Source organism: Labrus mixtus, chromosome 20 (assembly GCF_963584025.1).
Source record: "Labrus mixtus chromosome 20, fLabMix1.1, whole genome shotgun sequence".
Taxonomy (NCBI): Eukaryota; Metazoa; Chordata; class Actinopteri; order Labriformes; family Labridae; genus Labrus; species Labrus mixtus.
This window is the reverse complement of record NC_083631.1, coordinates 18,333,374-18,345,393: the sequence shown is the minus strand read 5'-3', so window position 1 is coordinate 18,345,393 and position 12,020 is coordinate 18,333,374. Positions and strand designations below refer to the sequence as shown.

At 40.5% G+C, this 12,020-nt stretch overlaps 2 protein-coding genes across 2 annotated transcripts in view; both read left to right on the top strand.

The window, feature by feature from the left end:
* b9d1 (B9 protein domain 1) overlaps window positions 1–12,020 on the top strand; it is a 310,365-nt gene that overhangs the window by 44,733 nt on the left and 253,612 nt on the right. The gene's annotated exons all lie outside the window — the stretch shown is intronic.
* The window catches only part of grapa (GRB2 related adaptor protein a), a 30,719-nt gene that overhangs the window by 5,078 nt on the left and 13,621 nt on the right, over window positions 1–12,020 (top strand). Inside the window, exon 3 of the mRNA XM_061026389.1 lies at window positions 1,793–1,912. Coding sequence (XP_060882372.1) covers window positions 1,793–1,912 — 120 coding nt within the window. The remainder of the gene's footprint in view (window positions 1–1,792; window positions 1,913–12,020) is intronic.

Below are 12,020 nucleotides of genomic sequence, written 5' to 3'. Positions count from 1 at the left end.
TCGCTGCCTTATGTAATCGCCCATGATACAGCCATGTGTGTTTGTCTGCGTGTATTGTTTATCGTGAAGCTGCTGGTACATCCTGTATCTCCGTCAGATGGTCATACACCGGCAGGGTTTTTATTTATTTTTCTTGAGACAAACACTAAAATAACAACGCGGCTATTACAGCAGCCCAGGCATCGTTAATGAACACACCTTGAACCTTGTTGTTGGAGCTACCTTGTTCTCTAGTGGAACATGTGCGTGTGAGTGTTTTTGTTCATGTGCAAAACTGAGTTCTGGGCTTCTAATGTCACAGTGGGCGACGGCTTCTCCTCCATTTGGCGTCACTGTCACTTTTGTTTGTATCAGTGCGATAGAAGACGTAACCAAAGTAGTGCTGGAGTTAACGTTGCTAACTTGACTTTTTACATGCGTACACATACATACACAGTTACTCTCCCACTATGCTGACGAGCAGAGGGGCCTGAATGGTACACAACTTTGTAAAATTAAATTGTCATTGCATACGTTTTTTTTTTACTGGCATGCTAATGGCAGACATAACGATGCATTTTTGCGAGGAGTAAAAGCTTTTTTTTTTTTTAAATACCCGCCTTTGAGTGGACTAGGCCTAGGTCACAGGTTTCCTTGCTCGTCAGGAGGTATGGACTGCACCTGTGATGTTCTCCCTCACCTTATGGATGATGACAATCAGCTGGGCTGGGAGGCTATACAGGGAGGTAGAAGTTGCTTTGCTTAGTTGGTCGTGTGTATCCAGAGAGTCAACGCCATCAGTTGGCTTTCTGTGCTTTTGTTTTTGAATATATTTTTCTTTTGGCCATTTTGTGAATCCTTCTATTACCCCCGTGTTTTTTTTAACTCCCACTTATCTTTTGTTTTGGACTCAAACTTGATGTTTGTCTATCATTTTGATTTAGTAGTGGGTGGTTTTAAAGGGCTATGTTCTTCTTCCCCCTAAGGAAACCGAAGGCCCACTTATGTGGTACCTTTTTTGTAAAAAGTGGAGCGTTTTGTTAGTTCCCAAACTTGCGACCTCTGTCATTCAGATTTTGTTTGCTGGGGGAAACGTAAAAGTTAGGCTTTCTGCAGATCACTGTTTTGCCAGTTTCAGAGTATTAACTTTTTATATTAGTTTTGGAGTATTTCTGTGTTTTAAATTTTTGCATTAAGTCTGACCTTGCAGCATGTATCCCTTATGAAAACCATTTTGACAGCATACGTATTTACCATTGTCAGCGACCTTGCCAACAATGAAATAAAAAACCCCTAAACCAGAACCCTATGACTCTTATGAAGTGGGATATAAAACCACGCTGAGGTTTTTTTTATCTGAGTCATTAAATACAGAGCACACATTCATTACAGTAGAATCTGTTTTATGCTACCTTTGTATGTTACAAACTTCCCAACTAATAATAGTAACGAAAAGACAAAAGGTGTGAAAAATGTCACTATTGCCTCCACTTGACAGCTGACAACTGCAATCTAACACTTTGGGACTCTTTTGGGTTCTTATATTTAGCAGCGTTTATAAAAATAACACCACCAATGTGCTAATTTTACTCTGTTTGTCCTCTCCCCCTCCACCTCCCTTTATCTTTTTGTCAGCATTGATCCGTGCTTTTATATTCAGATCCTTTACACTAATAATAAAACATCAAAAGTTGTCAGATATATCCAAACAGATTATTTCCACAAGTTCACAGACCCCAGAGGAACACAGCTCCATAAAATAGTAACACCAGTGATCACACTTCTTTTCTTCCCTTTTCTTGTCTTCTTCCAGCTGGTTTGCAGGGCGTATATCGCGCGGCGTGGCAGAAAGTCGACTCAGACACCGGGAGTGCGGGGCTTTTCTGGTCCGAGAGAGCGAGAGTGCCCCCGGAGAGTTCTCAATGTCTGTCAGGTAGGAGATGAGTCATTCAAGCCCAAAGTCAAATTGCACATTTGATCCATTTTTGGACATTTTTTATTTTAATATATTAACTATATATCACTTTGACCTACGTATTCTGTTTTTTAAATTCCATTCCAGTTCACCGAGTACCCTCTAATTACGAGCCTCTTTCTACATAGGGATCATTAAAGTTTCATTTCATCTCATCTAACGCAATCTAATTAAATTAGCAGACTTATGTAAACATATGCACAATCCCATAAGGCACACATCCCTGCACATGGAGCAGTTTTGTCCCCAGTTTGATTCTTTATATAATTTTGTGTTTATGTGGGTGGCAGGCGATCAGAGGAGCAGGAAGAGGAGGAGGGTTAGAGGATAAGGTGTGGGGTGGAGGAAAGATCTGCAACCCCTTTGGCCCGGATGTGAGCTAATCCTGTCTGGCACACCACAGCATCTGGAGCTGCTGAAGGGGCCAGAACGGTTGGAGAGCCGGTCGGGGATGCAGCTGAGGCTTGGTGTTGAGCTCCCACGGGGGATGTGAGGATCTTGGAGGTGGAGGGTTGGGGTATGAGGGGGAGGAACGGAGTCAGACCTGGAACTAGGGGTTGGCTTAAGGGTTAAGTTGATATTGTGGTTGGATGAGACAATGTCTGAGCATGATATCTCTCTCAAGGTGGCTAAGAAGCCTTTGGAAACAGGAAAGGAAATATATGGTGTCTGCTCAGACAATGATCACAGGGCGGACATTTTCCTTTTACATCATGCTCAGGGTTATAAACTCAAATGCGGTTATAATGTTGGACTGTTGTGTTCTTGTTTGCGAGCCTCACAAAGGGAATTTTTTTTTAAAAACACTATAATTTTAAAGCTTCTTGATTGTTCCGCCACTGAAAATACAGTGGATGTTGAAATCTATAGAGGGATATGGCCAAATTTTAAGTTAAAGCCACATATGTGATACATCCAGCTACCTCTACACAACAGCTAATGTTAGCATTCAACTTCCTCTTGTCTAACAATTCTGTTTGACAGCGTTACAATACGATAGGGAAGGCATAAATTACAAGCTTTTCAAGGTGGCTAGCTATCAGTAGCCTACTGTGTAAGCTAACCATATCTTTTAGTTTGTAGCTGGTTGACTGCTAAGGTTAGCTTGTATGAAATAGAAGTTAGCTAGGAGCTGGTTGAGCGCTAAGGTTAGCTTGTATGAAATAGAAGTTAGCTAGGAGCTGGTTGAGAGCTAAGGTTAGCTTGTGTGAAATAGAAGTTAGCTAGGAGCTGGTTGAGCGCTAAGGTTAGCTTGTATGAAATAGAAGTTAGCTAGGAGCTGGTTGAGCACTAAGGTTAGCTTGTATGAAATAGAAGTTAGCTAGGAGCTGGTTGAGAGCTAAGGTTAGCTTGTGTGAAATAGAAGTTAGCTAGGAGCTGGTTGAGAGCTAAGGTTAGCTTGTGTGAAATAGAAGTTAGCTAGGAGCTGGTTGAGCGCTAAGGTTAGGCTATAGCTTTTGTGACATAGCAGTTAGCTATAGGGGTAGTAACATGGCTGTTGTAGCTTTTTAAGTTATAAAACGTTTTTTTAATCTCTTTAACTGATAAATCAAATCAAAAAGCATTAAAATAGTGTCCGAAAAAATGAATAGCACTCAAAGTTGTGCTGTTCTATCACCACACTGATTATCTTTTTGGCCTGCTGCTTCATGCCTATTACGTCACAGTCGTGCTCATATGTTACAAGATCACTCCTTCCAGTGTGATTCTGCTCGATAGAACGTGAAACACAGAAGTACGTCATTATGACAGCATTTTAGCAGGTCAGAGGAAAATGGGCTCGGTGAGAATTCAGAATGAAGATGCAAAAAGGAAAAAGGAGGTTCTATGCATAAAACAGGTTTGCGGACAGGGTGTATTTTGATTCTACCTGGGTTTTTTTTGGGGGGGGGGGGGTTTGGCTGACTGACGACGCTTCTCTAGCTGTTGCTGTTGCTGGACGGTTTGTAGCAGCTTGAAAATTGGGTCAGGTGTTTGTGTGTGTGTGTGTGTGTGTGTGTGTCTGTGTGGGCGAGTGTGGCAACAGCTCTCCTGTCAGAGGAGACGTCCTGACAGCAGTGACTGTGAAAACTTCAACCCTTGCTCAGCTTGGCCCAGCTTTGACATCAGCCCTGTGAAATTCTGATCCACTTTTCCTTCATGAATGGAGCCAAAAAGGAAACTTTTGTTTTTTAGTTTAGCTACCAGCAACTGAAAGGAAATTTAAGATGATGATTTCATTCTGTTCTGAAACTATCAGTATGCAGCGAGAGTCATGATAACACATTTGTGTCATTAACAGTCAAAATGATACTCTTCAACATTGTTTGCTTGTCGCATCTCTCAGAATGTATTACCACCAGGAAATAAAATATGAAAAGAAGGTTTAATTCACAAGAAAGTTGGCTTTCTTTTTCTTTAGAGGATTAGGTAGTTAGCAGCATTGAATGCATTCACTGGTAATTCCATGTAAAATATACAGAAGTGAAGAATACAAACGTCCCAAAGCTTCCTAAACCTCCAGAAAAAAATAACAAGGACGTGACCTCAGTGCCCTCAATTCTGGGTTCTTACTTGGGCCTTTTAACGCGATCAATCTTCATTTGAAAATCAGTCAAGCATTTCTTTGGCAGAGTAAGAGATTTCTTTGCCTCGGCCATAACGGAGGACTTTTCTTTTTTTTTTTTTTGAAGTACAGTTCATGTTCAGAATACTTAAGAAAGGTAGTTATGAAAGAATACGTGGCCCGGGACTAGCTTTCAGTCTGTGCCAGAGAAACCGTCCCGATGGGTTATTTAGTAGCTTATTTTTGGAAAGTGGAGCAAAGTGATGCCAACAAGGACTTTTTTTTATAGAGGGAGATGAGGAATCCATTTTGCTTTGCTAGGCTTTCACAATCCTCTTTGACTCAGCAGCGGATTCACCCACAGGAGAAGAGGGTTTCTCAGTCTGCTGCATGTTGATCCAGTTAGAAAAAAAAAATCAGGCAGCGTGTTGTTTTCCTGGTCTGATTTTATTTTCTCATTGGGCTATTGTTCAGTCTGTGGCTGAGAAGGAACGTCACTCTCGCTGTTTCTTAAATAGAAAACCTCACTTCCTGGTACATACTGTAGGCTCCCACAATCTCTTGTATTATCAGGACGTCGTCCACCTACACATAAGAATGACGGCCGAGTGTAACAGCCATGCATCGCCTCTTATTGTGAGTCATCAAATGATAGATTGGAAATCAGTCTCTGAAGCAAAAGCCCAGCATGTAAATCAGGGGCAACTGGATACAACAGAGAACTACAATATTTCTGTTGTACTATCTGAAGGTGTTTCGCACCTTTAATGAGTTACCTTTCATCCTGAACCACTACCGACGACATATACTGTCTGTAGCATGCCCTATTTGTACTACTTTCTGTTTGACTGCTGGATGTCAGACTGAAGTTGTTTCACCACAGCTGTATCCACTTCGTGCTTGGAAACAATTTTTTAACAATATGGTGGTCAGCTTAGTCACACAGACAATTGCAGGCACGCTCAAACACAACTTTGTGGGCCTGTGGGTAGTCTAAAAAAGGCCTGTGCTTTCACACTTGTTCATATACTGGTAAAATATACCGCATTCCAGAGCATGCTACATTTCCCTGTTATCCTGTAAACACTGAAGTATTATGGGTTTGATCAATCGGAGAGTGGTTGTTGCTTCATCAAAGATGATTAATGTGAAAAAAATTAAGAGAGTCTTGCCATTTCCTAACACCAGTCAATGGGTAAGGACGAGCAGAAATGAATTAAATCACTTCCTCCAAGACCCCGTCCACAGAAACTCTCAAACACATCATACATGCCTTAGAAATGCTGCAAAGGCTGCAAAATAAGAAACAATGCAAATTCTACAACTGGTACAAAAATCCCCCCAAAACACAATAGAAATGCTCCACAATCGCCCCCTACAGGTCTTGATATGCGGTGTTGTTGTGTTGCATTTGTTTCCTTAGCTTGTGAGCTGTTTAGAATGGAATGGAAAAGAAAATATTTTGATTACTTTTTGCATGCAAATGGCAGAAATGTGTCTTTGACTTGCGTGTGCAAATACATGTCATTTACACAAAGTGACACTATGTAAACCATTGCAGTGTTCATGTGTTTGCAGAGTGTTTCACATGATGAAAATCTATTGGGTCGTTGCGGCATGTTTGCCGTTTAGTCCAGGCACCATGCTTGTGTCTACTGTAAGTCAACATTTTCAGCCAAAAACCAAAAAGCCCTCTTGACTATGTGGAAAGACTCAATATGCCATGTTTCCTATACTAAGGGGAAACAGAGCTCAGCTGCTTGCAGTATGAATAACAAGAAGAACTTGAAAAAGGAATTTAATGTTTTCTGTACTGACTCAATCTTCTAGTGGCAAAAAGCTCACGCAGCAATTGCTGAATCAGAGTTTTAATGTGGCTTCTTTGTCATCTGTTATCATTAGTCTCTAATGTGTCATTACGCCAAAGAGGACACATCAAGGGAAGTGCTCACTTTTTACATAGTGACTACATAGCCTTACTTCATTTTGAAGCAAAAGGAAAGTGCATTGATCATATTTGTTCTATTTTGCAGTTGGTCATCATTGCTTACACCACAGTCCAATGTACCATTAAGTATTATATAAATACATCAATTATATGAAACAGCGACCGAGAGTCAAGAAAGACTGACTTGAAAGAGACAGAGATATAAATACAGAGAACAAGAGAGAGGTTGAAGATACAAAGAAAGAAAGATAGAGACTAGAAGCAAGCGGATTAAACCGACTGAAGAACAAAAGCTGATGTTCTAACCTTATTTTTTATCTTTACTTGTTTTTTTCATATTGACAGTGGAGCTGAAATAAGAACAGTAGTCCTGTGGGGATTAAACCCTCAAGAGAGTCTCCTCCTTTTTCTTCCCAGTGTTTTTGTTTTAGTTATTTTTTTCTTACTTTATTCTATGCTCACTCCACCACTTGCCCTATCTCTGTGGTTTTGTGAAAAAAAAAAAAAAAAGCCTCAGTAAATGAATGCATTTTGTTGTGCAGCCCGAGGGTCTGTAACTTTAGTTTGAGTCTATGTAACATACACTAAGACAAAATAAATTCTGAGTCATTTGGGGAATGTACTCATTTACTTTCTTGGCATGAATTGGATAAGAATATCACACTTGATTAATTAAGGCTACATCCAGCAGTAGGTTAGCTTAGCTTAGCTTAGGACAAAGAATGGAAACGTTGGAACAGCCGGTCTTGTGCTTACAAAGGTATAAAAGTTGTGCCTCCTTGAAGTTCAGCATGTGATTTTATTTAATGTGTTACAATATCAAACCACCAAAAAAATACACTGATGGTGAAATAAATATTTGGGCTTTGGAGCTGCGGAGATAAATTCTGCTACGCTTGGACACTCACAGGCTGGCTGCTTGTAAGCTGGTTCAAATGAAGATTTTACTCTGAATCTTTTAATGTCTTTATTGGCGCACACACTGAAGAGGGGGGGTCATTTTCTATTCGCACAGCTTTTCATCTCGCAAGAATGCAAAAAGCAAAAATTCCCTCAAGAATTTATCAAATGCTCAAATGTTGTTTTGACATAACAAAATATTGTCAAATGTCTACAAATGCTTAAATAGCCAACTAGCTTACTGAATTAGCTGGTTTAGCTAGTCTGAATACAAAAGTCTTGTGTGGCAAGCTACATTACAAAATACTGTAATATCAAATGAAGAATTCTCTAAGCAGCCACCTAGCTTACTGCATTAGCAGGTTTAGCTAGGTTTAGCTAATCTCTGGATACAAAAGTCATGTATGGTAAGCTAAGTAAGGTACAAGGTAGAGGAAAGCTGTAAAAGTGCTTCAAACACATTAGTGGGAGCTACTCTTTGCTTCTCAGTAAATTAGCGCTGTAGCTTTAGACTAGTTTAAGGGTTTCTTATTCTGACACAAAGCTAGATTGCGTTAGCGCTGCCTGTTGAGATTTTAATAAATGGATTAGACTTTTTCATCCCTCTAGGCATCTCGAGCTCATAGAAACTCTTATATAACCACTCGAATCTATATTCATTACAGGATTTCTTTGATTGCAGTTAAAATATGCGGATATATGCTTCGACTCATGAAATCATAACCACTCTATTCATCTTGTGGATTAAACGTGTGAAAAAAGTTGAAGTATTAGAGTTGAAGATGGCAAGTACTGAGGAAGGTGAAGCAAAAGTCGAATTCATGCTTTTGTCCGATTGTATTTGTTAAAGCCTAAATAGTTGTTTTCTTTATGACAACAGCCTTGCAAAGAAACTCGATTAGACCGTCTCTCACACCCATATTTTTTTCTGTCTGAAAGACACTTTCAAAACTTTGAACAAATTGCCTCCAAACATCTTCTATCACTCTCAACACACACACTTAAACACTTTAACTTTCTTAAGCTCTGCTTCCTCATCCATCTATGGAAGCAGGTGATGGAGCTGCTGGATTGATGCTGCAGGAGGAGCTGCACCTCTCCCTCACTTACCCACTCGCTGTCATGCTTGGTTGAGGCAAAATCACACTCATCCACTCTCTCATGGCCACTACGCTGCAGCCTGTGACTCATGTGAGACAACCCACAAGAGCATTCGAACACACCGACACACCGACACACACAGCAGTCGGCATGTGTGTTACGTCTGATGCATTCTGGTTATTTGCAGCGTGCACATGGGCTGACACACATTCTGATAACTCTGTGACACGCACACAGCTACTGAGTTCAATTGACAGCTCGAGGTGTCGTGTGGCTGCGTGAAGTGATCCAGACATCTGCAGCGGTTTGTAGACTGAGCAGCAGATTAGAGAAAAGGGGGGGGGGAGGGGGGGGGTTGGAGTTGGCAGGATGAGAGAAGGATAGGAAAAGAAAGTGAGAATAGATTGACGGAGAAAGTCGAGAGAAAGATGGACGGATGACCTTCACGCTGCTTGAATTGTGCTAGCGCGGTGTAAAAGTTCTAAAAATAACTCCCCTCCTCATCTACAGTATCTCTCTCTCTCTCTCTCGCTCTCTCTGCATTCTCTTTATTTATTTGCTATTTCAATCTTTCTCACTCAGTCTCTCGTAATCTCACTCTCCCTCTCCCTCTCTGGTTTCCTTTTACCTTGAAAAAGAAAATAATCTCTCTCTTTTGCTTTGGGCCTTAATTACACCGGATCAAGGAGATGAGAGGGCACTTGGAGAGCATGCTTTGTTTGTTTGTTTGATTGTGTGCGTGTGTGTGCGTGTGTGTGTGTGCAGATGCTGTCTGTATTATGCACACTTATGTCTCTGGGAAACAGTTTAAAAAGAAATGTTGACAAGACGTCAGTAGTGTTCGAGCTGCAACTTTACATCTGCTCTTTCGTCTTCTCTTTTTCCCTCGTCTTTCAATCTCTGTTTTTGCTCTCGCATACCTCTGACAAGGGCCTTTAACCTTTGCTGCTAGTGTATAAAAAAGGAAAAACAAACGCTTACTATGCGATTAGATTAGGATGTTATAGAGTTATTAAATGTGTGCGACGGCATTAACATACATTTTTTAATCTAGGAGTCTGTATAAGCCTTCGGGACAATTGAAGGCTGCTAATTCCAGCATTGAGGATGCTAATTGCTAATGCTGGGATTGAGACACATTGTGTTGCCACATATTGAAGATTATAAGGCGGACAGGGAGGAAGAGAAGCGTCTGAACAGGCTGCGGTAATATGGTCAGTCTCTGGCTGAAAATAAGCTCTTTCTCTAATGTGCTGTGTCGTTTGCCTCGGGCTACAGTGTGCTTATAGCTTGCAGTCAGCTGCTAGCTAGCTGGCGTTTGGTATTGCTCTTTTCAAAAAAAGTTTGATGAATCTGCTTGACCATAAACTATTAAACTCCAGCCATTGCTTACGTTGTTTTAATAGTTGTTTTGTGCACCTTTTAGTACGTAATTAATTGAGTCGCCCGCTGTTCATAAAGGAAGTCATGTCACAGTGTTCAGTGTGATGCAGAAGAGGTGGCAGCATCAGTTCTGGGTGTTTCATTATAACCTTTTTTTGGTACTTTTCTTGCCGTTTAAAAACAAAAGAAAAATGGATTGCGCAAACACACTTGGTTTCAAAGTTTGTTTTGTCTGTGTGTGACTGTCCTGCTGTTTCAGACGAGGGAGCGGAGTTTTGCACCGGAGGACAAATTGAGAGTGAAGAAGTGACGTTACGGTTTAAGTGTTGCTCCATAAATATTTAAAGAGATTCTGGTAAACTGTATAAAGATGAGGCCGAGATATTTTTGGGGTTTTGAATTGTTCTGACTGTCACAGCTGGAGGCGCCTCTGCTGACATGACGCATGGAAATGATTTGGAAAAAATTCAAGATGTTATATTTCACATCAACGTTTCTCTGACGTCTCAAATCATGTTAAAGAGATGTGTTGGGAAAAACACCAAATATTAACATCAGAGGTTTTGTGTGTGGCTGCATGCTGTTTGTATACCACTGGATGAAATGGATATGGAAAAAGACCAAACTTTACTCTTGATAAAGATGTTAGATTTATGATAATGGGTCATTTAAAGCTTTACTTGGCATGGATTTGTATTTCAAAATATACCCCAAAATAAACCAAGAATTAAAAGCAATTTAATATCGATAATATAAGTAAAATAAAAATGTAAATAAACGGGCTAAGGGTGGGGATTATTAATTAAAATACAAATAATCAACCCAAATTGGAACTAAAAAAGTTCCTCTACATGATGTGTTTCATTCTAGTACTTGCTTGTAGACCTTCCCCCGCTTTAACCCTCCACCTCTGAATTCACAGGATCAAACTTTTCCCCTTTTTTTGCATCAGCGTCACTTCTTAATGAGGACTTCAGTCATTCTGATTATAGGCTCTTTCTAACTCAAACAGCTGCACAGTAGGTCGCAGTATATTCACCCCACCAGTAGGGCGCAGCAAATGGCATCAGACCACTAGGGACGTGCTTCGGGGCTGATAGGGAACATTCATGACATTTTTTTATTTTTTTATTTTTTTATTTGGGTGAGTGAGTCCAAAGAGGGAGAGGCTTTAATCAAGCGCTAAGGTAAAGGGCAAGCAGAGGTTGTGGTTGGCAAAGAAAAGCTGGAAGTCAGATGATAAACAAACAAAAAAAAAAAAAGACAAAAAAAAAAAACGATAGTAAGAAATCATTAAATGCTCAAAACCTTCAAAGGCCGGCACAGTGCCAATCTTTCAAATGAAGTCAAAAAGGTAACATTATCATCCCCTTTTCATCTTAAAGTATCCTCTGCTGTTGGATACACTTTCATCATATATAAAAAAAAAAATACACATTTGGGAGTTTCACTGAAGAGTGAGGAGGGAGAAATGAGGACACGCAGGGTGAAACAGAGACTGCAGAGTAACAAGGGCAGGGTGGAGCAGTGGAGGTGTAGCTGAATGCCATCCTGTCATCAGGGAGTCAGTCCGGCTTGTTCAGAGAGCTCTGCGTCTGAAAAAAAAAAAAAGAAGAAAGAAAAAAACCTCTGGCTGGAACAAGCTGATGCTCATTTACCTTCTGAGGTTGGAGCAGTGCCAGTCTGAGTACAAAGGAGTTTTGTTAGTCTATAGCACAAATTCTATTTTGTATAAATTGATTTTACGCTCCAGAAAGGACGTTATAGTAGTGTCACAATTCTACCAGTTATCAAAATATGCCTAATACTACTTCTCTGTGTTAAGAAACGTGGGGGCGTCGTATTGATTCCCGCTGCATATTACACGCAGTTATATAACCGTACGATCACGGTGAGATGTCCAGGTTTCTAAAGATAAAGCTGGCAAGTCTCTTAGCAACAAGCACAGAGCTGGACAAGAGGAGCAGGTACGGTCGCCAACAAATACAGGCCCCGAACTCGTTGAATCGTCATAACATGGCAGGCACTCCAACACTGTGGCTATTATTGTTCGTGCCATCGGCTGGATCTTGTGATTTCTCAGCTACACTCGATTATTTGAGTGCTTCAGTGTTCTGACAGTGTTTTCATCAAAATGTGAGATCTAGTACTGTCACAGATAAAGCACAAACACGTGTACTTATTTTTAT